The sequence below is a fragment of the Canis lupus genome, chromosome 25 (assembly GCF_003254725.2).
Source record: "Canis lupus dingo isolate Sandy chromosome 25, ASM325472v2, whole genome shotgun sequence".
Taxonomy (NCBI): Eukaryota; Metazoa; Chordata; class Mammalia; order Carnivora; family Canidae; genus Canis; species Canis lupus.
Window position 1 is genome coordinate 8,949,377 of NC_064267.1, and position 27,231 is coordinate 8,976,607.

Sequence of the window (27,231 nt, forward strand, 5' to 3'; positions counted from 1 at the left end):
GCGCAGTCAGCCCGAGCCTGCGGAGCGACCCGCGGAGGCCGATCGCCGCCCGCTCCCGCGCCTGCCCCTCCGAGAGCCGCCGCCGCCGCCGTCCCCGGGGAGCCGGAGGCGCCAGCCAGGCCGACAGTCCGTGCGTCCGCCCGAGTGACAGGGAGCGGCCGCGCTCCGCGGGAGCCGCGCGCGGCCGGGGCAGGAGGCGCTGCCGAAGGAGCGGACCCGGAGCGGGAGCCGGAGCCCGGGCGGAGGCGGAGGCGGAGGCGGAGGCGGATCGCGAGCCGGCCATGTCGGTGGTGGGGCTGGACGTGGGCTCGCAGAGCTGCTACATTGCGGTGGCCCGGGCCGGGGGCATCGAGACCATCGCCAACGAGTTCAGCGACCGGTGCACCCCGTAAGTGGAGCCTGCGGGGGCGCTGGGAGAGGTTCTGGAGTGAGGGGGAAGGCCGGCGGCGGCGGCGGCCGGGGGAGCGTGCGGGGCGGCTGCGGAGCGCGGTGGAGGGGGGGGGGGGCGGCGCGCCCCTCGGGAGGTGCGGGCGCGGGTGCGGGCGCGGGCGCTCGCCCCGGAGGAGCGGCGGGGGCTTGCGGTCGGGCTGCGAGCGGGAGTGGGGTGGGGGGGTCTTGGCGGTTCCCGGGGTCGCCGCCTCGGCGCGGGGCTGCGGGCGAGCCCGCGACTTGGCTCCTTTTCTTGGCAAGCCTCGGTTGGCTCTTTCCGCGGCCGCCCCCGTTTCCCCACGCGGCTTCTCTGAGCTCGCGGGGCCGCCCCCAGCTTGTCCCCCTCCCTCCGAGCACATCTTTGCGCACCGCAGATGCGGGGCTGCTGAGTTTTTTCTTCCGCATTGTGAATCTCGAAATGAACGGAAGCTTCCAGAGCCTCTGTGCTGCTGCTTCCCAGCGAGCAGGCGGATTGTTGTTAGCGACCACGGAATCCCTCCTTTCATTGATGCCTCGGCCTGCGCACTCTTGGTTGCTAACGCTGTCAGCCTTAGTGCCTGGGCTCATTTGTGAAGATGGAAACGTCCTTTTGCTCATTTTATGAGAGCCATCCTAAATCGTGTTCTACTTTGTTAATTTTGCACAGTTTAAATAAAGGAGGTAAAATGAAAATTGCACACTTTGCGCTAGAACTCGGAGAGGAGTGTTGTCACTAAATTAAATGTTATATTCTACAGCGGCATGGGGTGGACAGAGAGAACATTTTATTAAAGCAACTTTTTCGAGGGGCTTGTTTTCTGGAGATAATACATGCAAACAGATCTGCGTGTACATTGATGAAAATAATTGCTTACTTCTCCGGAAAATTAATATAGATGTCTATATTTAAATGCCTTAAACCCAAGATAAAAAACGTAGAATGAGAGAGTAAGCCTAAAGGTAAAATGACTGTATTTATGTCACTATTTGAGTACAGATGGCCATTTATGAAAGTGCATGGAAAATAAGCAAATATTTGACAACGAGTAGCATTGGAAAGACTTATTCTGTGATTTTACCTATTTGCAAATTTACAGTCTGTTCTTTGGCTGTGTAAAGGGCTCTATAATTGTAGTGTAGTAGGAAAGACAGTATGTCAGGCTTTTGTGCTTAGGTACAGTTTATATCTTTGTTCTCTTTGATCCAATAAAAGGAAGAAAAGCTGTTCACATGAGAGTAGGAAAAAATTGGGTATGTAGCTGTAGTGACCACTGTGAAACTAAAGACGACAGATATGTCTATAAAAGGTAAACAGAGGCAGCCATTGGAATTCCTTTTAATCTTTTGATATAATAGATGTTCACTTATTTGCTTTGGCTACTATTAATTTCAGTGTGGAAAATGAGTTAAGTCATTCTGCAAGTGAATAGTTATTCTGAGCCTGGAATGATTCACTGTTTTTGGAAGGTTCTGGCCTTTGCTTGAACACTTCTCTGGCTTTTAGGATGCTATTTAGCACCTGCTCAGATAATTTAGGTCTAGGGTATCTCCCTTTATTAGCAGATTTGAAGTTGATTTAGTCTCATGTTTAATATCCTCAGCATATTCCCATTTTGTTCATCACTCCTCCCTGCTTTCTGATTTAAAACCTAATTTGCTTACCTTCTCCTGATAGGACTGTGTGCTCTGTGGTACCATTCCATTTCCATTGCAGAGAAGCCTGTCTCACAGAAGTCATTTTTCATCTTTTCAAGGCTGACTTAATGTAACTAATTATTCACTGCTTTCCCTCAACTCCGCTCTGCTGTGGTACTTGTTCTGCATCATTTTTACTTGGCTTCCTTAAGTAAAGTCTTCCATAGAGGCCCGGCCCTCTCTTGTGCTTTTAGACTCTAGAAACATCACTTGGGCACACTTCTTTGGGTTTATATAAACCTTTTGATCCTAAAGAGGCTGATGGTGTTATCAAGACAGCAGTGGGTTTGACAGTGACACTTAGATTTATGTGGAGTTGCCAACCAAAAAGTGGAATTGTAACATATGTTTTGTTGATTATGTGTCCAAGGACAGGTTAATAATATCTTTTATTCAGAGTATTTTCAGAGTTGGTGTCCACTTCCTAATAATTGGGGACCTGGAGAATTATACTAGTATATGAAGTATTTGCAAATGCCCCCTGAACCATGAGCAGAGTTCTTGGGTAAGATGGCCACCTGGATTGGCAATGAAGTGGACTTCCACTGAGTATCTGACCAAAGCTTTAGAGTTCAAAATTGTGCTATAGTTGTGCTGCCCTCCTCCTCAATGGATGAAGTTTCTATTTTGTCAGTTTAAAGGTATCCATGTCTATGCCTTTTAACGTTTTTAAGACATTGTGGTTTGTATATCTTCTAGATCAGTGATTTCATTTGGATCAAAAAACAGAACAATTGGAGTTGCAGCCAAAAATCAGGTATGTTCTTTAAGAGAATTTCAACGTAAAATCTCAAAGGCATACAAAAGTATGAAATAGCATGGCTTATTGGAGTTTTAGAAATGTAATGCAAGTATTTATGAGCCCTTAGATAGATATTTTTCCTTCTGTTCCCTTCCTCTTCCTAAGATCTGCCTTAACTTCCTAATCTGCCAACATTAATTTTTAGTAATTTTACTACCTTCTAGTTTATTTGATTTTTAAAAATTATAAGTAAGGCCCTTGAAGTTCTTTCATATGGATTTTTTTATGATACACCTTTAAGAGTTAAAGATTCCTTCTAGAAGTTCTATATTTAAAAACATTTTCAGGTTACTTAATAATTAGGGTAAGACTGGAAGAACTTTCTATATAGACCTTTGCTATTTTGGGGGGTTATCTGTTAGATACACTTGAAATGTACAAATGTGAAGTAAGTATGAAGTACACATGAGATTTTGAAGTCTTAAAGAGAAATAAGTATCTCCTTCATATTTTATATTTAGTGCGTATTGAAATGACAGTATTTTAGATCTATTAGGCTTTAAAATAGGCTACTAAAATTAATTTCACCTGCTACTTAACATGACTAGAAAATTTATGTATGCTCATGTTATAAATGGTGGACCCTTACGGTTGGGGAGGAAAAAATAAAAGTTAAAAGAGCACGAAGTATGAAATCTCTTCTGAGAGGCTTTTGAAAAGAGCCTGAAAAAATTATTTTAGATACAGAAAATAGTATTGCTGAAGCAGAAACAAAACTCTAAATCCTGGAATGCTATAATAAGGCTAGTTGGGAGAGATACAAGATAAATAAAAAAGGAAGGAAAGAAAGATAGCTATGAACGCTCAAAATGACATATTCAAAAGGATAGAGACACATTAGTGAAGTAACTCTTCCTAAATATGGCCATTTAGAATATTGATAACCAGACCTAAAATTCTCTTGCATTTTTTTGTAGTTATATGAGGAGAGTCAGTTGAGGCTCAGATCTGGTCTATAGGTTACTAGATACACTTCAAGTCAGTTTCAGAATTCCAGGGAATTTTAGTGTATAAATATGCTTCAATTCCATGTTATTTGGAAAACTAGCACTGCCAACTTGTGGTCTCCCTTTAAAAGAAGTGGACCAGAGGAAACAGTAAATACTAAATTGTTTTGGTATTTTCGTTACTTAAGAAGTCTCAGCTTTTAATCTTTGAATTATTTCTGTATTTTAAATAAAGTTCCCATTGCTGACTTCTGCGAGTAAAATATCCTATGAAGTATGGGTCTTTTCATTCCAAAGCCTAATCATAAAAAATATGCAGTTGAAGGCATTCACTTAGAAACTTCTTGAATTTTCCTTGCCTCTTTTGCTTTTTGGTATAGATAATTAACATTCCCAATTATTATCCCAATCTATGTATTTTATTACACAAAATGTTTATCTTGACCAATTGGCAATTTATTAGGCTGTTAACAATTACCTTTTTGGGGGCACCTGGATGGCTCAGTAGTTGAGTGTCTGCCTTTGGCTCAGGTCGTGATTCCAGGGTCCTGGGATCAAGTTCCACATCAGGCTCCTGGCAGGGAGCCTGCTTCTCCCTCTGCCTATGTCTCTGCCTCTTTTTGTGTCTCTCATGAATAAAGAAGATCTTTATTCACACACACACAATTAACTTTTTAAAAAAAAAGTAATTTGACTTGTAGTGCTTCTAGATCTCCTTATTCATTTATACATTGGGTATAAAACTTATAAGCTTAGTGGGGGGAAAGGCTGAAATAAACGGATGCAGTTGATTTGTTCAGGGCTTTAGTGCTAGTTTCCCCATCTTAGATTTTATCTTGCAGATTTTTAAAAAGTCTGGTGACAGTATCGCCTCCTGTTCCCTCTCACTGCCTACCTTCTGGCATTTCCCAGGGTTGTGAAGAAAGTTATTTATATTCTTAATGGTTTGAGTTGTACAGTTGACTTTTTATAAAATTGTAATTGCTGATGTTCAAATTAGAAAAAAAATGAAAGTTCTAATTTCTTTTGCAGCAAATCACTCATGCAAACAATACAGTGTCTAACTTCAAAAGATTTCATGGCCGAGCATTCAATGACCCCTTCATTCAAAAGGAGAAGGAGAACTTAAGTTACGATTTGGTTCCAATGAAAAATGGTGGAGTTGGAATAAAGGTAATATAACCGAGCAACCTTAGAATACTTAATAGGCAATGGAATTCACCTATAGAAAAAACGCTTAATTCTTAATAAATATTTAACTCAATTTCTTAATTAGGTGAGGGTTTTTTTTTTTTTTTTGTCCAGTTCTTGTAAACTGTAGGTGTATGTTCTAATGTCTGAAAATTATTCAAGTGGCATATACTGCTGTAACTTAATTTGTGTCATAACTTTTATAACTGTTAAAATTTAGGTCACCTTAGTGGTGGTTAAAAAAAAATCTCAGTTGTGTTGTTTTATCAAACTAAAGTCTATTCCATGACAGCCCATTTGTGGTTGTTTGGAGAGCAGTAGTGTAATGCAACCAGAAATCTGTTTTTAAACTTGCAGAAGGATATACACAAAATAGTATTTGTCATAGTGATTCATTTCTTCAGTTAGAGCGGAAATTTACTGATTTCTATAATGTTTTGACTAGTACTTTGGATGGAGGAATAATCTACCCTAGCTTTTCTTTTGCTCCTTTGCATTTTCAGAGAGAAGTTTATTGTTTTTTGTTTTTTGGGGGTTCTTTTGGTTTCCCTTTTCTTTTTTCTTTTTAAACCACTGCAACAATAAAGATTTTCTGGAACAGGATATGTAATAACATTTGGAAGTTAGTATTAGCATGTAGCTTTAAGTACTATAATGTTTTATATGTTTTCTTTCCTCAATATAGGTAATGTACATGGATGAAGAACATCTCTTTAGTGTGGAGCAGATCACAGCCATGCTGTTGACTAAATTAAAGGAAACTGCTGAAAACAACCTCAAGAAACCAGTAACAGATTGTGTTATTTCAGTAAGTAGAATTCAGCAAGGCAATGTGTTTTATTTTAATTTGCCTTTTTTGCTACTCTTAAGTATCAAATGTGTGAAACTGTTCTATTACTAGAGATCAAAATTCTACTGGACCATATTACCATAGTATTCAGGAGCATTTCAGAATGTTTGAGTGGTGTTTTTAGCCAGAAGTTGCAGAGGTTCTTGACTGGATGTGCTGCAAATCAGAATCTCCTGTGAGGCTCTTTGGAAAAAAAGACTTGATTGGTTGAATCAAGAGATGTTCTAATACAGTGAATTAACACATTGTTAGACAATTTGTATACTTAATGGGAGATTTTCAAAATTGAATCATCAGTTGAGAACAGGTTGATTAGGAGCTTTACAATGTCCCCTAACAGTAGTGACAAAACTTAAGGTTTTTAACACTGACAAGCCCATTACCCTCAACGAGCAGTTGGTAGGTTATCAAGGCGTATTTGAAATGGACAAAAGCCATCTTTTATTTGGACACTAAAAAGGCAGCTGTAAATTCTGTTCTCCCAGATGTCTGTGGTTACTCTTTGATCTGCTGTGATTATACCCTGGGCTAAGGCCGTCTGTGTTGGACTTAACCTACATCATGCATGGTCTTTGTATTCTAACATAGGCAGGGTGGCCTGCCCAGACCATTCAGAAGCTTTTACGGCAGTGTATCCTAGGATATGAAAGAATAGAGGCAGAGGCTTTAAAAATTTCTCCTATTGCCTGTGCAGGACAGAAGGTATTCTACTAATGGAATATCTGGCTGTCGTTTGGAAAAAATAATATATGGTAAAATTAAAGAATTATAAGTCAATGGTTCTTCCTTCCTTTTTTTGCTTTGTTTAAATAAGCAATATGGAAAACTGATGAAAGCAGTGTTCCTGATTTGAAAGGTGAGCAGAGACCCACTTCTGCTCTTGCCTCTTTCTGAAGCAGCTACAAATACTTTGGGGAAAAAAAATGAAAGCCACTATACTAAGTTTTCTCTTCGGTACTTTCTAGTTAAGTGATTCTGTGGCTGTATTGTTAGATGCTCCTCCTAAAGAGTGTCCTAGTTAAAGTGCTGTCCTAGAAAGTCATCAAAAGAATTAACCTAGCTGTAAGCACAAGTCAGCACCATAAGAAACTACATCCTATCCCTTGAGCTGTTTTTGCTCTTTTTCCTTTTAAGAATATCAACAGGCTTTGCCTAAAAATGTTTTTGTAATATTAACAGATCTACAGAATTAGAATGTACCCCACCATTTATTAATGCTTGAATGCAATAAATAGCAAAACTGTAGGGTAGTGGCATATGCTAGAATTAGCTCCATATTATCTTTAAGGTCCTGCAGTATTTATCTGTAGTTCAATTATATATTTGACATTAAATGTTGACTTAGCATTGTGATCTCCAGCTGTCAGAAATTTAAGATTAGCTTAGAAATGGTATTGCATACACTTAAAACTTTTTTTTTAATATTTTATTTATTCATGAGAGACAGAGAGAGAGAGAGAGAGGCAGAGGCAGAGACACAGGCAGAGGGAAAGCAGGCTCCATGCATGGAGCCTCATGTGGGACTCGATCCCGGGTCTCCAGGATCACGCCCTGGGCCAAAGGCGGCGCTAAACCGCTGGGCCACTGGGGGGCTGCCCCAAAAAACTTTTCTATTAGATAGAATTGGCAATATTAGCAAATACTCCTGATTAATTTTTATTTTGGGTTAAAATTTGGTTACAATAAAGATTACTTTAATAATACAATTAGGGGGCAATTTTTTTTTAAAGATTTTATTTATTTATTCATAGAGACAGAGAGAGAGAGAGGCAGAGACACAGGCAGAGGGAGAAGCAGGCATCATACAGAGAGCCTGACGTGGGACTCAATCCAGGGTCTCCAGGATAACGCCCTGGGCTGCAGGTGGCGCTAAACTGCTGCGTCACCGGGGCTGCCCAAGGGGGCAATTTTTTTTTATTCTTCTGAAAGTTAAGATGCTTTTACTGGAAACTAAGTCTGAAGTTCTAATGTTTTATGGCTTCACTAGGCACCTATTTAGATGGACTGTTGTTGATTTATTATAAGTCAGTGCTGTGAGAAATTTGCATATTCTAGACTAGTTAAAATTCTTTCCTTTCTTGTTCCCAGGTCCCCTCTTTCTTCACAGATGCTGAGAGGCGATCTGTATTAGATGCTGCACAAATAGTTGGCCTAAACTGCCTAAGACTTATGAATGACATGACAGCTGGTAAGGAAAATAAACTATATTTTTGTGTAGAAATGAATTATACTATCAAAATTAGAGTTAAGACACATCAGGTACCATCACCAAACACTTTTTCATGTATTTGTAGAAAACCTAGCCTATTAAAAAATACGGGTTAGATTTGAAAGTAAAGAATTCTAGCTTTTCCAATGCTTTTGTTTAATGAGAAACTGGCACTTTACCAGATGTGAGAATCTGTTTTCATTAAGAAATTCTTTTATGTATGTATTTTAATCCTTTAAATTACGTGTTTTGGATTTAGTTTTTTATTTCCTTACATGGTTTTTATACTTCAGTTTTCTCAAAACCTTAGAATTTGGGGTTTCACAACTGCCTTGACTATAAATATTAGTTAAGTTAAAAAAAATTTTCCCTCTTATATTTCCTGCATATATGCAGTTAGTCATTTGATCATTCATCTTCTGTCAAATATTGACTTAAACTGTATCATTTGCCAGGTATTGTGTACACAGATATAGTGGTAAGCAAAGCAATCACTGTTCCTCCTAGAGCCTTTACTGTTTTTTTATGATTATAGGTGAACAAAAAGTCAGTTACAATTTAGTGTATTCAGACAAAGCAAGTAAGACTTTTTTTCCGGTGTGTATCTAATATATATGTTTTTTAAAACTCCTAAAGCATCGATAAAGATGTGTTCTCAAGGTATATGTATCTAAAAATTCAGTGGTTTCAGAGTTTGGAAAAAGCTAACAGTCTCTTTAAGGTAGATCATTTATTTGCCTTGGATCTAAAAAGAAACTAATAGGAACTGCAGTTGCTGTAGCTTGTGTATTAAATTCTTAATTTTTTTGGATAAGCAGTCTCCTGGCAGGTTGTGGTTCAAATGTAAGTATTGTGTAATGAGCCTGCTACTGTTTGTGGTTACATTTCATTGTATTTGCACCTTGTACATTTTCTCTGTCACATCTCTTCATACATTGGAAAGTGATAGAGCATTGTTCTAAAATCAGAAAGGGAAAAAGTTATTGATGCCATGAAAATTAGTTCAAAGTCAGGTAAAAAAGGAATGTGTTCACCTTTAAGTGTTTGAAGTATAGTCAAGTTTTCTGCATGTATAATAATTTTGGTAATGATGAAATTCCTGAGAAAATGTGAGCCAAAGAATTGAAATAATTATTTTTTTGTAGTTGCTTTGAATTATGGAATTTATAAGCAGGATCTTCCAGGCCTGGATGAGAAACCTCGGATAGTGGTTTTTGTTGATATGGGACACTCCGCTTTTCAAGTGTCTGCCTGTGCCTTTAACAAGGGAAAATTGAAGGTAAGTTATAAACTGGAATTCAGTGACCAAAAGATATTAAATGTGTTGTATTTGTCATTACTTTAAGCGACTGAGCTTCTTGACTTTGTGGTTCTTGGTAATGAAGAGTTTTGGGTAATATCACCAAGGTATTATTCCTAAGGTTGCTGTCTATAAACATGATGTAATTATTTTAGCATATTTGTAAGTATACTTGCTTAAGAAAGAGCAGTTTTTTAAGATGGTCTTGTATGTAATCATTAAAAGTAAATCAGCGATTTAGCGTTTCATTTGGATTTGGTAGTAATAATTTCTCCTGACTTGGATTTCATGTTGTAATTTAGATAAAAGTTTTGATTCTATTAGTGTTTGAGTAGCAATATTTAAGATTCTAATTAAAAATATGATTGAAAATAACCAGATTATTTGTTGTTTTAACTAAATTAGGTACTGGGCACAGCTTTTGATCCTTTCTTAGGAGGAAAAAACTTTGATGCAAAATTAGTGGAACATTTTTGTACAGAATTTAAAACTAAGTACAAGTTAGATGCAAAATCTAAAATTCGAGCACTTCTTCGTCTGTATCAAGAGTGTGAAAAATTGAAAAAGCTAATGAGCTCTAACAGCACGGACCTACCACTGAATATCGAGTGCTTTATGAATGACAAAGATGTTTCAGGAAAGATGAACAGGTGCGTCTTGTATTCTGCTAGATTAAATAGAAGGAACTTCTTGCTGAAACTACAGCCCAGATGTTAATCTAGCTGTGGTGTTGAGTGTCATGGCCCACATTTCAAGATTGTATCTACACACTAGGACTGTTCACATCACTAGAAACTAGGGTCACTTCTGCAAAGGGGTGGTTTATTTATTTTTTTTAGGGCAGGGAGGGGCAGTGGGAGAGACAGAATCTCAAGTAGTCTCCTTGCCCAGCGCGGAGCCTGACATGGGACTTGATCCCACAATCCTGGGATCATGACCTGAGCCAAAATCAAGAGTTGGATGCTTAAACAACTGAGCCACTTAGGCGCCCCATGCAAAGAGGTTTTTAAAAAAGATCTTTGCTAACTGCCCTCATGTTGGAGTTTTTTGGTGTTTTTTTTTGTTTGTTTGTTTTTTTTGTATTTATCATCTCTTAGTATTTCTAGGCCAGTAATTGAATAATGGTTTCACAAAGTTTTTGGAGTAAAACAGCAATCTTAATATAAAAGTGATTTTTTTTTTCCCAGTAATACCAGTAGAACTAGTTTTCTCTCCCATTTCTTTTCTGTACCTGTTTTGTAGATGTGTATATTTTTTTAAAGTTACAAATTATAATACAGTTAAACTTGGCCCATGTGGAATCAAGGTTGTCTAAGGAAAAAAAAAAAATTCACGGAGTTAATACTGTTTTAAAAATTTTTGGATAGGATAGGATACTGGTTTAAGATCATGTTTCTAAAGATTTATAGTGTTTGTCTTGTTTGCCAAGGGCACAATTTGAAGAACTCTGTGCGGACCTCCTGCAGAAGATAGAAGTTCCCCTTCACTCACTGATGGAACAAACTCAGCTCAAAGTTGAAGATGTGAGTGCTGTGGAGATAGTTGGAGGCACTACGCGAATTCCAGCTGTGAAAGAAAAAATTGCCAGATTCTTCGGAAAGGACATTAGCACAACACTCAATGCAGACGAAGCAGTAGCTAGAGGGTGTGCACTACAGGTACTGCTTTCTCGGCCCTTCTTTCTCTTGGGGCTAATTCTTTAAACCCATTTCTACTTTATTTCATTGTGGTGGGGTCATATAGTAAGCAAGGCCCTGTGTCTAGTTAGGTAACACAAGGGAGTTCACTTCTAAGCACATCCACATGGCTGTGGGGAAAAAAGGATCTTCAGATCTGGAGGATTGAGGAAATTTTTGAGTAATGGAAATTGGCAGCTGATGTTTCTTAAGGAACAGGCATGATTCTGAGGGGACACAGGAAACCATAAAGCACGAATTAGCTATGTGGTGGTGATAGTAGTTCCCAAGCGCAGAGAGGAGAATGAGAACTGCAACATGGTGTAATAAGGAAATGATTTAGGGCAAGATTTGCAGGGCTAAAAGTATTTGTTAACAAGTGATTCTAGAAAATAACTCCTCTTACTCCAAACTGATTGTAACTTCCTTATCAAGTAAGTGGGCCGCTCAGAGGTTTAAGTTTGTTCAGCAAAGCAAAAGCACCAAAACTGGAAGTTACTGGTAGGAAAATGACTACTTATATTTAGGATAATAATATAGTCACTAAGTAGTTTTAACTAAAGTTTCAAGGTAACTTCTTAAATTTTAATCTAGTTAGCACAGTTATTTTTAATACAAAACAGCAAGAGTCTTTGTACACAAAGATCTTTGGAAGGAGTATACTTAGTACTTTAAAAAAGGAAGACTATGTTGATGCTCATGACTGCTGATAAATCCACTGGATCCTTGGGATGCATCATGGAGTTTTCCTTTTTGCTTTTTCCTTGATAATGGAGTGTGCCTTTTTCTCTAATTCCCCAGAACATTGGAAATGTATGTCTATAGATGTAGGGCTATTTTGGCCTCTCTTTTGAAGGATCCTGTGCTAATCAGAGATTAACTTTTAGTTTAGTCGTGTAGTCAGTTTTATATGATTAATCTAAATCCATATGTCGATGGGTGTTATCCACCCCAGATTTGAATTTACCATTGCTTCCTTTATAAAATTACCTAAAAATACGAACATTTTGGGTTTTATCTTTTTTGACTTTCTTAAACATTTGAAAGGTGATGTGGGCAGAGCTGTTTGTGGATATATACAGAGATTCAAAAGCGATACAGCTTATGATTGAAATTGTTATCAGGGCATTTTTGGCAAGGCCAGTGATTTATTCCTAATCTCCTATGAAAGTTGCTATTAGTTAATAATTGTCCTAAGAGTCATTATATTATCTGCCTATATTTATTGATTGGCTTAGTACTTAGATATTAAAATCCTTTGTACTTAAAATGACTTCTACTGTAAGCAATTCTGAATTTGAGTTTAAACATACCATCCAATTTGAATTGAGTTTTTTATATTAAAAGGTGAATGTAGTTTTTCATAATCTTACAGTAATCCTTTTTCTTTTCTCCTCTTCTTTTTTTTTTTTTTTTTTTTTTTTTAAGTGTGCAATTCTTTCCCCAGCATTTAAAGTTAGAGAATTTTCCATCACAGATGCAGTTCCTTTTCCAATCTCTCTGGTGTGGAACCATGATTCAGAAGATACTGAAGGGTATGTAACTGAAGATAACTTTATTCAGATACTGTATTTTAATATGGAGAAGAAAAATTGACACAAATGGCTTTTGCAGTTGAGGGTCTGATTAATCTGTTTGGGATCTTTAACAACCAAACCTATCAATATCTCTCTCCTTTTGGTGTAAATAAATCGCGAAGTAGAATTGGTGAAGATTTCAGAGCATTTCTTCCATTTTGTGTAGCATAATAAGCTTAAGTGCTTGGAATACTGAATGCCTTTTTCTTTCCTCTAGGGTCCATGAAGTGTTTAGTCGAAACCATGCTGCTCCTTTCTCCAAAGTCCTCACTTTCTTGAGAAGGGGGCCTTTTGAGTTAGAAGCTTTCTATTCTGATCCTCAGGGAGTTCCATATCCCGAAGCAAAAATAGGTAAGTAAGTTTTGTGTGTTTACACTTTTAAAGACTTGGTGTGCCAATGTAAAATTTTTTCTCCTCAGTGATGTTGAATGGAACATAATTCCTTGTTAAAGGCATTGTCAGTTTAGAATAATGATGATGGAGAAATCTCTTCCTTTTATTCATGAATAAATTGGCCTGTAGAAATCAGCTTGCTTATAGTGCTGCTGTTTCTTCCATGTGTTTGTGTTTAGGGACAGACACATTAGTTTTTTTTTTTCTCTTCTGTTACAGTCTCTACTTAAAGGATTACCACTTATTTTTATTCTTTTTTTTTTTTTTTTTAAGATTTTATTTATTTGTTTGACAACATGCGCAGGGCGAAAGGGAAAGGGACAAACAGACTCCCAACTGAGCAGGGAGCCCAATGCAGGGCTTGATCCAGGACCCCGGGATCATGACCCGACCTGAAGGGAGATGCTTAACCAACTGAGCCACGCAGTCGCTCTCTATTTTTAATGTTAACCTTTCTTCTAGGTAGACTGTTACTTCCAGTTTAAAACTGTTGTGACGACTTCTCAAATGTACCTTTCTATTGTAATCCTTTTAAAGGTACATCTTTTTTGGTACATTTTTCTTTGAGAGGTTTGATAATATCCATTTGTTTTGACTCTTGGTAACTGAAAATTTATGGGAGATATCTTCCTAAGCGGCCATGTGTCTTTCCCAGGCTGAGGGTAAAATTTGCCAGTATTGCTACGTCTGTTGAGGACTCACCCTTGCCCCACACCTTTTCATAACAGTTATTTGAAGAAGTCTAACCTGACCAGTTATGTTTTCTTTCTTACTACTTAACACTAAAAATATTCTGATGCAGAAGAGTTTTTTGCTATTATGTTTGTAAACCATTTTTACGAATTTATTGCTAAGAAATTAGAGAAATTGTTGAATAGAGACTAAAATTTTAATAGGTTGGATTCTATGCATTAATTCTCCATCGTGCAAAGAATGAAATCCAAACTTTTCAGTATGACATTAAATCGATAGGTTATCACCAAAACTGAAAAGCTTGCACATACCTGAAGAATGATCTTACATCTCTCTCTCCTTTAACTCATCTTTGCTTGGAAACCCCACAGTAAATGCTGTTACTTTAAATGGGTCTTACAGTAATTATTTCCTGAGGGCCATTGATTTGATCATTACTGAATACCTATTCCAGCATCTTTCACTGACCTGGTAATTATATCTGCAACTTTCTGTGCTTGTGTAGACAGCACCTGAAATTTGAAGATGTCAAACCCCCATACATAGTGCTTTGCACATACTATGTTCCAAATACTTCATTTTGGTTTAGCAGCCTCTAGAATAACAAGACCATTGGAGATGATAGCTAACACCTACCACTTGGTTCTGTAGTTTTACGTGCTCACTGTAAATACTTACCAACTCTATCTACAGAAGCACACATAGGTTAAGTAACTTGCAGTAGATTACACAGCTAGGATTCTAGTCCAGAGACTCTGGGTCAGAGTCCATACTCTTAACTCCTACTCAGTAATGCTCTGGAGCTATTGTATTTTGCATAATTATTTCGGGTTTTGATAACAGGTTTTATCAAACCTCTCCTATTGAAGGCATAGGAAAATGTTTTGATTATTCAGTCAGAAAAACAGTATTCCCTAAAGACCCTGTAGGCTTAAAATGCATCTGGTGCTTGATATTGCCTGAGATCTCTGCCTTTTACTTGGTGTAACAGATTTTCATGTCTAGTTTGTGCTTACCCATCTGGAGAAATAGGGTAGGAGGATGCAAGGACTATTTATCATTAGTGTCTTACAGTATCTGTTAAATAAAAATCCCAAGAGTGCTTTACCTTTGAAGGTTTTCTGGCACATTAAGAATAATTCCAGGCATTGAAGTATACCATACAACTAAGTTTATTTTATGTTTGTTGTTTATGTCTTAATTCAATTGGTAGAGAAAATGGGAGGATTTGGGAATAGCCGTACTTTCAACTGTATTTCTTGGCCTTTGTCTTCTTTACAGACATTTAGATTCACTTCAAAAATTGTCAATTTCTTTTTGTTCCAGGCCGTTTCATAGTTCAGAATGTTTCTGCTCAGAAAGATGGAGAAAAATCTAGAGTGAAAGTCAAAGTGCGAGTCAATACACATGGCATTTTCACCATCTCTACAGCGTCTATGGTGGAGAAAATCCCAACTGAGGAGAATGAAGTGTCTTCTGTTGAAGGAGACATGGAGTGTCCAAATCCGAGACCAGCAGAAAACTTGGACACTGATGTAAGTTTTTGTATAAGCCTTTGAGTTTGAATATATATTTGACTTAACTCCAGAGGAAAAGAATTAGGGAAGGGTTCTCAAAAATGTTTTCCTTAATTTTATTTAGAATTTTGGGGAATGATGATAGCAGTTGCTAGATGGTGATAATGTATAGCCCAGAATTTGGTGAATTCTGCTTAAATTCTGTATAGCTTAATTTGAACAGGCACATTATATAATAAGACTGTAATAATTGATTACAAAATAATAAAGTGTCTCTGAATTTTTTTTATGGCATTGACCACATACTGAGAAAGCAGTGTTGACTGATTAAGAAAAAAAGAAAAAGACTTAAAAAACAAATTCGGTGAAATATATACCAAATATTAAAGCTGATTCATAAAAAACTATTGCAAAATTGACTTTAGTATTTTAAGACTTTTTTTTTAATTTACATGATTTGTTATATTGTGAGAGGGAAGGGAGATGTATTGTGAGAGGGAAGGGAGAGAATTATCTGCATGGAATATAGAAAGTTACCATTTATATGTTTCCAGTTAGCATGAGTGCAGAAGAATTTAAAGAAACTTTGAAATAAATTAGCTCTTAGAGTTTACTTCTGGATAATAATCAGAAGTAGCTTAAACGAAGAGGCAAGTGGAACAGTGTTCTGGTTGAATATGATTAAGTGTGGTATCCTGTGGTCAGACAATCCCTAATTATCATTTTTAGAACATTTCAGGAACATTAATATCTGAGCCTTAGTTGTGTTCTCATTTTTAAAAATTTCAAAATAATGTATTGAATGATCAGTGCCTTGTACTTTTCCATTTGGCTACAGACACCATTATTCTAATGCCTGTTGTATCAATCTCTTAGTATCTTTTGGATCTGTTTACATCATGAGTGCCTTGTTTCAGTATACTCAGTACCTGCCTTAGAATCTTGAAGCTCTGAAAGAAAAATTTGAGAGACTTCAGGGTGGGCAGAAAGTAGGTAACTTAGAATGTTTTGGGCTTCTCCCAAAGATGAGAAGACTATAGCAAGCACTGATTTATTGGGGATTGAGGTCTACTAACATGTTGTAGCGCATATTCTTTATCCTGAGTTCTTCTGAGTTGGAAGTAGCTGGATCACAAAAAGAAGGTGAGAAAAGAGAGGAGTCTTGGGTATCTATCTGTAAGCTGAAATGATGAGTCCCTGAACTACTGATAGCTGGTTCCTTTATGCAACTGTTCAGTTCATTGAAATGGCAGTAAGTCGAGCTGCTGATGGTTGCTGGTGAACTTAAGTTTTGGAATCTTGTTTCTGGGAGAGAGGCCTGGAGTTAACCTCTTTCTTCTGCTTTTGAGAGTTAATAGCTGTGTAAAGTGAGGTGAAAGTTTCTTAAAGGAGAGTTCTTCATTGTCATCACATCAAAATGCCTACTGCTTGGTTATTTAACAATATTAACTGCTATCACTCAAAGAATTTCTTACAGGTTTAAGATTCATAAGGAGTTTTCAAATATTTTGTGTTTATTTTGCTTTTATCCAGTATCTGTTCTCCTCCACCTACTAAGATTTCAGAAATTGAGTGTACTGTCTTTGGTGCCCTATAACCTTTTAAATTTATATAAGTACACCTGCTTTCTACATCCTTTGTGCCTGGGCTTTCATTTCAGAAAAATATCCAGCAAGACAACAGTGAAGCTGGAACACAGCCCCAGGTACAAACTGATGGTCAACAAACCTCACAGTCTCCCCCTTCACCTGAACTTACCTCAGAAGAAAACAAAATCCCAGATGCTGACAAAGTGAGTGACTCTTCTAGTTCATTCCTTTAGACAATGTTGCAACATGTGATCATTAATGATATCATTAAATCTGCAGTTTCAAGAGCAAGCACCAAGTTACCTTATTCTGTATAGGGTTTTTCTTCTAATTTTTTACATGTTTTTCAATTAAAACGAGTTAGAGGTGCTCAAACTCAACTAAGAGAATTGAATATCCTGCTTTAGACATGAAAGCTTCTCTTGATTAACTGCCACTTCAAGCACCAGGAGGCAAATGCATATTATTTCTTGTCTTCTCTAATGCTAGAGGTACCTGCATGTAAGGGACAGAAATCGATACATCCCTCTGCTGTGTGATGAGTTTTCACTTGAATTAGTCTGATGATAAATACATGGGCTATAGGAGTCTAGTAAACTTTTTCTCCTGTCAAATCACCTGTCAAATTTAAGTTAATGATGATGGTCTGCTGTTAACCAGATTGTACCTCAAAGTCCTTTTTCTTTGCCAGGCTTCCACAGTATGTATTGGAAGCTAAATTCAATATTTGTGCTTTGTCCCTTGAAAAACAACAGCTTCTAATCAGACTTTTAAAATTCATAGTCAGATACTGGAAAGTTCCTATTGTTACTCCAGATCATTCCGTGCTTTGCAGAACTTCACTCTTTGTACAGGTTGCTTGTTAAATTACTAGCCTTTCATTAGTGGTTTGTATTTCTCTTACCTTTAAATGAATTACAGACTTGTTCATTGGCAAATATACATTTTACACTTGGTAAAGTTTCCAGTTTTTACCATGCCCTGACTGGTCCTGTGGGGATCCTCCTATGAGCTTTAGTTCCTGACTCTGAAAGCTGCCTTTCTGTCCTCCACAATGATGGTGGTAGAGCAGCATTGCTTTCTTTGCCACAACAGCTTAATGTCCCATCCCTCCCCTTCACTTAGTGTTGAGTATTAACTGACTTGTGCTGGTAGTCTCAGTGCCTGTCTGGAACATGCCATTGGGTACTATCTAATGTTCTTAGTTGTAAGTGGGACCGCTGGCGTCAGGCCTTTTGGAACGTTCTCACACACTCCTTTGGAGGGTTCTTTATCCATGCCTTGTTGAGTGCCATTTTGTAATAATTTTGGTTTAGTCAGTAGTTGGTCTAATGTTGTACCGTCAGAGTCTTATGCTGACTTTAACTGCCACATGTGTACTGTCATCCATTTGTTTATCAAATATCCGTCGTATGCCTGTGTTTTGCGAGGTATAGGTGTCCTCTAATTCATTTTCTTTGTGGTCTGTGCCCCCAGAGCATACACAGTATATTGATGGGTTCTCAGGTGCTCTAGGGTGAAGAAGACATGGGGACTGCTGCTGATTGACTAGATCCTTGCTGGTGAGACAACTGGCTACACTTCTGAGACCTGTGACTTACAGGAATACTGAACTAGAAGTCTGAGAAAAAGGAGTTCTAGTCCCACATCTGTCTTTGTCATTTTAGGCAAGCCACTGAACCGCTTTCAAGTTCCAGTTTCTTCTATGAATTGCTTAGAGTTCTAACAACCTTTTAACTTGCCAGAATTAACCAGTGGTGGTGCTCATTATAATGATGAGTCCCTCCTGCTTGACCAGTTCAGCCAGTCAGGGTGTATGTTTTATTCCCTCGGTTATTTTCTGATCTGTTCTGCAGCTGAGTTAGTTTCCTAAATTGTGGTCTTTGTCCTCTCAGCTGGTAGGAACCTGTAGAAATGGGAAATACATAGAAAAGTCTTGGAAAATTAAAGGCCATAGGAGATACTTACTTCTTTAGCCCTGTATTTATGTATTTTGAAAAATCTGCAGTAAACCATTAGAATTTGCTGCATTTCATTTTCTGTTTTAAGGCTCTTTTATCTCTTTTTACCTCCCAGAATTGCTTGTGAAAAGGGGTATGACTGCAAGGCAGATAGCGGGAATAAGGATATTTATATGTATACATATGTATATGTATGTATATACATATATATATGTATGTATGTGTGTGTATATACAATCCCCAAATTCAGGAGGAAACTTCAGAATGCACTCATCAGTGTAGTGCTAATTGTAATTGAAGCAGGTATAATACTGGGATATAGGGACTCAGGACTGTATCACAGGAATAGAATTGATTCTAATATGCTTAGCATTGGTCACAGTCTATCTTAGTTACTGTTAGATTCTAGACTGGTATTTAAAGATGTGATAATTTAATAATAGTTTTGGCTTTTTTGGAGTCCTGGACATTGCTTATGGGGCTTAAAAATTAAGGACCTATAAAGAAAAGTGTTAGCAGGAGAGATTAAATTTAAGTGTAACATGCAAAGAGAAAAATATCCTGGTGAATTCTTGAGGAAAAATATGACCTATTTCACTTGTAATTGCAGGCCGGCTTAAAAGGAGTGGGTGGCAATTAGATGATCTGCACTCTTCTAACTTAGGATTTTAGGGGCTTTATTTTTGCCTAAGTCATTAGTAAGTATGATAGGGAGATTTTGCTGTTGTTTTCAAGGATTATTTAAGAATTTTCCTTTTTTTTTTTGTTTTGTTTTTTTTTTTTACTCCTTTTCTAAGGCAAATGAAAAGAAAGTTGACCAGCCTCCAGAAGCTAAAAAGCCCAAAATAAAGGTGGTGAATGTTGAGCTGCCTATTGAAGCCAACTTGGTCTGGCAGTTAGGAAAAGACCTCCTTAACATGTATATTGAGACAGAGGTAAGTACTTCAGGTAAATATTTTCCATTCTGGAATCTGTTAAGTAGTTTGGCCCTGTTACCCATATTTGTAATAGAGAAATAGCTGTACTTACTTCTTTCTCATACCCCAAGTTTTATACAGTTTTAGGAATAAGATGAATCCAAAACCAGTGGTCCTTTAATTTTTTTTAACAAGTTTTAATCACATTTTTGCATCCTACGAGAGAGATGTATACCATAGATCATTCTGTGTGATAGATAATTGATAGCCCAAGTTCTTGGAAGAAATTGGATGCCAGGATGTCCTAGCACAGGGCACAATACAGTTGGTATCTCAGGCCACACTAAATATTTCTGTTAAAATACATTGTACCTCTCTGTAGTCTAGAGTATGTGAAATAATTTGAGATTTGCTTTTGTTGTTTTGTTTTGTTTTAGTGAGATGGCAACGTGTTTCAAAATTTAATAATCATACCTCGTTAATATTTCATAAATAAGTAAATAAATTTACTTCTAGTCCTTGATTTCAAATATGGTTCCAGCATCCTATGATCATTATATATTGGCCAATATTAATCCCAATATGAGACAACCATAGAATGATCTAAAAGAAAATTAAAACGAATTGGGTTTTTTCCTTCTTGGTTTAAACCTGAGATGCAAAAGTTATGTAATTTATTATATAACTTTAAAAAAATTAAAACCCACTATGTGTATTTAGTAAATGAAGAACTTTGTAAGATTTGTTATAAGTTTCATGAGTTGTAAAAGTGTAAACACTTTTTTTTTTTTTTTGATATAATTGTTGATTTACACTAGAGTCTAGTTAACGTTTAGTTACAATAGAAGATTAAGGCTGGAATTAACCTTTTCTGTTTTCTGACAGGGTAAGATGATAATGCAGGATAAATTGGAAAAGGAAAGGAACGATGCTAAAAATGCAGTGGAGGAATATGTGTATGAGTTCAGGGACAAGCTGTGTGGACCATATGAAAAATTTATATCTGAGCAGGTATGTGTGGAGCTCTGTTCTTATTTTTTTTTTTTTCTTTTTAAATTTTATTTATTTATTTACGATAGTCACAGAGAGAGAGAGAGAGAGGCAGAGACACAGGCAGAGAGAGAAGCAGGCTCCATGCACCGGGAGCCCGACGTGGGACTCGATCCCGGGTCTCCAGGATCGCGCCCTGAGCCAAAGGCAGGCGCCAAACCGCTGCGCCACCCAGGGATCCCAGCTCTGTTCTTATTTAGATAATCTCATAAAGTGTTTCACATCAAATTTGACATGTATGTTTCTACTAGATTATCTAATGAGCTTTCTGAGAACAGAAAACTTGAAACAGAGATTGTATAAACAGAGTCCTGAAGAGAGGCTAATTAGTGAGGTGTGGTTTTACTCTAACTCGTCCCAATGACTTTAGTTTTTACCATCCAGAAAGAACCTATCAAACATTTATTCAGAGTCATAACACTACAGGTATGGGGGCTAGAAGGAGAAAAAGAGAAAATCCTTGGTTTTAAACACCTCAGACCTTTTGTTTCTATTTTTTTGTTATGACTCTGGTTCCCTTGGTTGGTCATGGTCATTATTTTATCCCATAAGACTTATTCCTCCAGTCATTCCAAAGTTGATCGGGCACATTATTCCCTTTAGGCCTTTTCTAAGCTCCCACAGTCCTTGTGTGGCTCTGAGTAAATCCCAAAAGCACAACTGTGAAAATGGGGCTTGGAAAACAATTGGCAGGTAGAAATTTGGGATGGTTTTGGGATTAACTCTGGAGTTAAAAGAATTTTGAAACTTAAGGGTCAATTTTAGTTCTAGGATCCTTGGGCTACCTTGTAATACATGTTAGTTTTGGGCTCTGCCCTGACATTTCCTGGATTTCTTATAATCGGGATTCTGAAGGAGAGATGACCCAAAGCAGGATAGGCCTCCTAAGGATAGAGTAGAAATACGTTATGGGAGTTAGTTCGGGATGATTTTTTTTCAGTGATGGAATTGTCAACTTGTCTCTTTCCTTTCCAGTATTGGATAGTTGTGGGAGTGATTAGAAAGTTACTTAAGACCTAATTGCTTTGGAGAGCAAGATCGTTGCCCTTCCATAACCCTCCCCCCCCCCCATTCCAATGTACAGATTGTCCTAGAGTGGACTTCTGAGATATTATTGTTAAGTCAGTAAGCGGAATTACTGTTAATCCATCATGTAAAAAATATGGAGCTACTAGTGTTCATTGCTCCTTGATCCTTTTCCATAAAGAGAATCCAGCTAATCAGAGTGCCTTCTGAGAAATAGATTGGTGACTTCGTTTTTAACACATCTAGGATGACTCTGTTTTGTTATGAAAACTTTCAAAGTACACTTAACCACTGATACACTGACTCTCACATTACATATACAGGATCACCAAAATTTTTTGAGACTGCTTACAGAGACAGAAAACTGGCTTTATGAAGAAGGAGAGGACCAAGCTAAACAAGCCTATGTGGACAAGTTGGAAGAATTAATGGTAGGCCCTTCTCTCCCCCTAGAAAGCACTGTGTTTTAGACTACAGACTTTGGAAATGCAGTTAAACAAATGTTAAGTTATTACATTTTGTTTTAGAAAATTGGCACTCCAGTTAAAGTTCGGTTTCAAGAAGCTGAGGAACGACCAACAGTGTTTGAAGAATTGGGACAGAGGCTGCAGCACTATGCCAAGATCGCAGCAGACTTCCGAAATAATGTAAGTCTTGTATGTTGTAAGTTACCTTAGGTTTTAATAAGCTAATAGTAAGTTGAGGAACCTTTACTGTGAACACATCTTCTTAAATAAGAAATTTCGTATTTCAGACCAGAGGTAGATTTGAACTTCATGGAAAATTGGGCCAGGTTAGAGGTTACTGTTAAATACTTATCTTTTTTTAAAAAAAATATTTTATTTATTTGAGAGCATGAGTGCGGGTAGGGCCAGAGGGAGAGAGAGAAGCAGACTTCCTGCTGAGCAGGGAGCTAAATGCGGGGCTTGATCCCAGGACCCTGAGATCATGACCTGACGCAAAGGCAGATGCTTAACCAACTGAGCTACCCAGGCACCCCACTGTACGTAATTAAGTCTACAGAATGACCATGCCTTTTTCCATTCAGGATGAGAAATACAATCATATTGATGAGTCTGAGATGAAAAAGGTGGAGAAGTCTGTTAATGAAGTGATGGAATGGATGAATAATATCATGAATGCTCAGGCTAAAAAGAGTCTTGATCAGGATCCAGTTGTACGTGCTCAGGAAATTAAAGCAAAAATAAAGGTAGGCATTACTGTCTAATGTTTACTGCTGTGTATTCTTCGGGACTCAAGTTGCAATCATGTGAACTTTGTTTTTAGGATTTCATTTATTCATTCATGAGAGAGACAGAAAGAGGCAGAGACACAGGCAAAGGGAGAAGCAGGCTCCCTGTGGGGAGCCTGATATGGGACTCGATCCCAGGACCTCGGAATCATGCTCAACCACTGAGCCACCCAGGCATCCTGCAATCATGTGAACCTTAAATAAGCTCTTTCTTTGATCAATCTTTTACCTCCTCCTGATTGAGACCAGATTTCTGAGTTCATCATTGATACTACAAAATATTGAAGACCTTATATGCTTTTCTTAAATTTCCATTGCTTCATTATTCATTCAAAAACATATTTGTTGAGCCCCTACCACATTGTTCTCAGGTTAATTTTAGACAAAGTCAGTCCTTGCCCCTGTAGCAGTCATCTGGTTCGAGGAAGGCTTGTCAGCAACAAGTATGAGAGGAAGTGTATCAGATGGTGTCACATGCTGAAGACAAAAATAAAGTAGTCAAAAGGATTAGGAGATTCTGGGCACTGGAGGAGGACTCAGAATGGTATTTTATCAAGAAAGGCCTTGCTAAGTGTGTGAGGCTCTGAAGAAAGTTGAGTAGAAAACCAAAGAATGCTTTCCATCTGGAAAAATGTTCAAACACAGTGAGAGTTGTGAGCCTTTTGTTTTGTTTTTAGATTTTACTTACATATTTTAGAGATAGCGAGCAAGCATGCATGCTAGTTGGGGGGAGGGAGGGAGAGGGAGAGAGTATCCCAGGAGTCGTGCAGACATGGGGCTCGGTTCCGGGACCCTGAGATCATGACGTTGGCTGAAATCCAAGACCCCGAAGCTCAACCCATGGAGGGAGCCACCCAGGTGCCTCCAAGAATCGTGAGCCTTTGAAGTCAGAGGGCTATAAGCTTGAATCCCTGTTCTTCACTCACTAGCTTTCTTGATCTTGAGGTTGAGTTACCCAACCTCTCTTGAACCATCTTTCCTCTTGCATAGGTGGGGATAATAATTTCTACCTTTCAATATTGTTGTGAGGTTTAAATGAAGTAATAACATTTGAGTTAACACTTTTAGTACTTTGCAGGTTCCTGACTCATCATAGAAAAATATTCAGTGCTCTTTTCTCTTTTGATCAGAATTCAAGCCATAGTTTTGGGCAAGTGTAATGGGAAAATTGAATTCCTTGAGACGTGTATAATTGGGATTGGTAGAAAAATAACAGTTCAGGTGTGTTAGGAAAGTAATTGAAAATGACTAGATGGATCAGAGTTAACCTATTTACTGGTTTTCTTTTCCTTTGGTTAGGAGTTGAATAACACTTGTGAACCCGTCGTAACACAACCCAAGCCAAAAATTGAATCGCCCAAACTGGAAAGAACTCCAAATGGCCCAAATATTGATAAAAAGGAAGAAGATTTAGAAGGCAAAGAAAATTTTGGTGCCGAGCCTCCACATCAGAATGGGGAATGTTACCCTAATGAGAAGAGTTCCATTAATATGGACTTGGACTAGATAATATTATGTTGGCTTAGTCCTTCAATGAATAAAATATTTTTGCCATAGTATGTGATTCTACATAACATACTGAGACTATTTATATTTTCTTTTTTTAAGGATGTTTAGAAATTTTGTGTATTATATGGAAAGAGAAAAAAGCTTAAGTCTGTAGTCTTTATGATCCTAAAAGGGAAAATTGCCTTGGTAACTTTCAGATTCCTGTGGAATTGTGAATTCATACTAAGCTTCTGTGCAGTATTACCATTTGCATCACTAAGGATGAAATTGACTTTTGTCTTTTGGAGAAACTAAAACTGTACTGCTTGTTCAAGAAGGCTGTGATTAAAATCTTGAGGCATTTGTTCCTGCCAAGGTAGTTTTCTTGCATTTTGCTCTCCATTTCAGCATGTGTGTGGGTGTGGATGTTTATAAACAAGACTAAGTCTGACTTCATAAGGGCTTTCTAATATTAATTCTGAAAAATAGAATACAACTTTTTGCTTTGATATTAAAAATCAATGAGTAAAGCAAAAGCTAGTGAAATGTGTTAGCATGCAGAACAAAAACTTTCAACTATATCTCTTGTTATACAGTACATTGTCATGTGGAGGTGTAAATTGGAAGAAATGTTGATTCTGTTTGTAACTGATATTGTGAAGCCTTTTATGAGCTTTAAAATAAAGTTCATCTTATGGTGTTATTTCTAAACGGTTTTGTCACTAACTCCAAAATGGAATCGGGGGAGGGGAAGGTGTATAAATTGTAGCAGAAATGAAGTTATTTAGTATGAAAATTTGATTCTCCTTTTTTGCTGTTCTTACATGTGCTTTCTCCTGATAGAAAAGTAGCATATATTTATTACGGTAAATTTTTTTAAAATATAAAGTTGAATATAGCCCTAGCACGGGGCAGGGGGAGGGGAACATTAACTTCTTGCATATCCTTCAAACCTTGTCTTAATAATGGGGAAGTGTTGGGACAGGTATGCGTGTTACATGGTTGTGTAGGCTGTTTTTTAAAACTGTATAACCAAGGAAAGAAGTGAATATAGTCAGGTGTTGTAACTGCACTGCTTTCCTGAGTCCCAATATAAAGACATACAAATATTTTAACCAGTCCCAGTGTTGGTGGAGAGAAGGTTTTTGTTATCTGAGGCTGCAATGGATCCTATCTGCTTATTTTCTAAGGACAAGAAGGGTTGGCTTGCTGGGGAAGACATGCATGCTTAGGTTAGATACAGTCCTCAAATACCCCAGGCACTCCAGTTACTCAAATTTTAAAGCCCATACTCCAAAAATGGCCACTAAGTACTAAGTAATCTGTTTTTGTGAATGTGATGTGTACTTTAGCATTGTAAGTGTTCCTATTTGCAGTTCATAAATATCTTATTGATAATGTTTGAATGTTGATCTTCTAGAAAATGTTCTTAGTAACACTCTTAACCATTTGCCGATACTTCACACATTTTCCCAATTTGTAATTTCTTTGCACCTTTCTTAACCATAAAGAGTCTGTCTCTTGTGGTTTTTCTTATTTCTTAGTGCATATTAATATATACTCATTGGGTATGTGGCCCCCCATTGAGACATGAAGATAGGTTAGTGATCTGTGTACTATTGGGAAGCCCATAAAAAATGAAAGATTTTTAAAAATATGAATGGGAGAACTTTTTCTTCCACCCCAGAAAAGTACCTGGTGATGATAAAGGAACTATCATCTGGCCTAAGTTGTTGTAATTAAAGGTTAGAAATTTTCTGTAGTATCACTTTTCTGTAAAATCTTTTATAAAATGACCTCAGGATTGCGTTTTTGGATGTGGGGGAAAACCACAATGTCAACGTTGACTACTTTGTGATATGTATTAACAATTGTGTGAGCCTGCATTAGATATATCTAGTAATCACCTAGAATCCTCAGGACATGGACTAGTTTGGGTAAGTGCTCTTTTTAACAAAGCGTTGAATTTTATATTTAATTTTCACTTAAATTGTAACTTCATGACAATTATTTTTAAAAATGTCTACTCTCTAGAGAACATAGGTACTAACCTCTTTGACACTGGTGGTAACAACTTACTAGATAGGCCCAAGGCAAGAAAAACGAAAGCAAAAATAAACTCTTGGGACTTCATTAAGCTAAATAGCTTCTGTACAGCAAGGAAACAAATGAAAAGGCAACCTTTGGAATGGGAGAAGATATTTGCAAATAACCTATCTGATGAGAGGTTAGTATCCAAAGTATATAAAGAATTTAAAAAACTGAACACCCAAACAATCCAGTTGTTAAATGGGCAGAAGACATAGACATTTTCCCAAAGAAGATTTAAAAAAAAAAAGACACATGAGAAGATGCTCAACATCACATCATCAGGGAAATCTAAAAACTACAATGAGATACACCTATCAGGATGGAAAATTAACACAGGAAACGTGTTGGCGAGGATGCAAAGAAAGGGGAACCCTCTTGGACTGTTGGGAACATAAACTGGTGCAGCCACTCTGAAAAAGAGTATGGAGTTTCCTCAAAAGGTTAAAAATAGAACTACCCTATGATCCAGCAATCACACTACTAGGTATTTACCCATAGAATACAAAAATACTGATTTGAAGAGAGATAAACACCCTGATGTTTATAGCAACATTATCAGCAATAACCAAACTATGGAGAGACCCAAGTGTCCATCAACT

At 37.6% G+C, this 27,231-nt stretch overlaps 1 protein-coding gene and 1 long non-coding RNA gene across 5 annotated transcripts in view; one reads left to right on the forward strand and one right to left on the reverse strand.

The window, feature by feature from the left end:
• Positions 1–25,252, forward strand: HSPH1 (heat shock protein family H (Hsp110) member 1). 2 transcript variants are annotated; one of them, XM_025462568.3, is made up of 18 exons: positions 1–388; positions 2,803–2,860; positions 4,885–5,025; positions 5,729–5,851; positions 7,982–8,081; positions 9,248–9,381; positions 9,808–10,052; positions 10,832–11,060; positions 12,507–12,613; positions 12,873–13,006; positions 15,068–15,276; positions 16,919–17,050; positions 19,606–19,743; positions 20,611–20,736; positions 22,125–22,232; positions 22,329–22,448; positions 22,850–23,011; positions 24,353–25,252. In XM_025462568.3, exons 1-18 carry the CDS (start codon positions 282–284, stop codon positions 24,557–24,559), a joined length of 2,580 nt encoding a protein of 859 aa, XP_025318353.1. In that variant the 5' UTR covers positions 1–281; the 3' UTR covers positions 24,560–25,252. The 2 variants fall into 2 exon arrangements, with proteins under 2 accessions (XP_025318353.1, XP_025318352.1); XM_025462567.3 differs by lacking the exon at positions 16,919–17,050 and having other exon boundaries at positions 150–388.
• Positions 14,890–27,231, reverse strand: part of LOC118355189 (uncharacterized) — a 22,023-nt gene continuing 9,681 nt past the window's right edge. For all 3 annotated transcript variants that reach the window (XR_004817162.2, XR_007405774.1, XR_007405775.1), the window contains one exon: positions 14,890–18,753. This is a non-coding gene — a long non-coding RNA (uncharacterized LOC118355189). The remainder of the gene's footprint in view (positions 18,754–27,231) is intronic.

Coding starts and splice junctions, on each gene's coding strand:
- HSPH1 (XM_025462568.3), top strand. CDS start 282: ATGTCGGTGGTGGGGCTGGACGTGGGCTCGCAGAGCTGCTACATTGCG. Junction 10,053..10,831: donor GTTTCAGGAAAGATGAACAG/GTGCGTCTTGTA, acceptor TTGTTTGCCAAG/GGCACAATTTGAAGAACTCT. Junction 15,277..16,918: donor CAGAAAACTTGGACACTGAT/GTAAGTTTTTGT, acceptor CTTTCATTTCAG/AAAAATATCCAGCAAGACAA.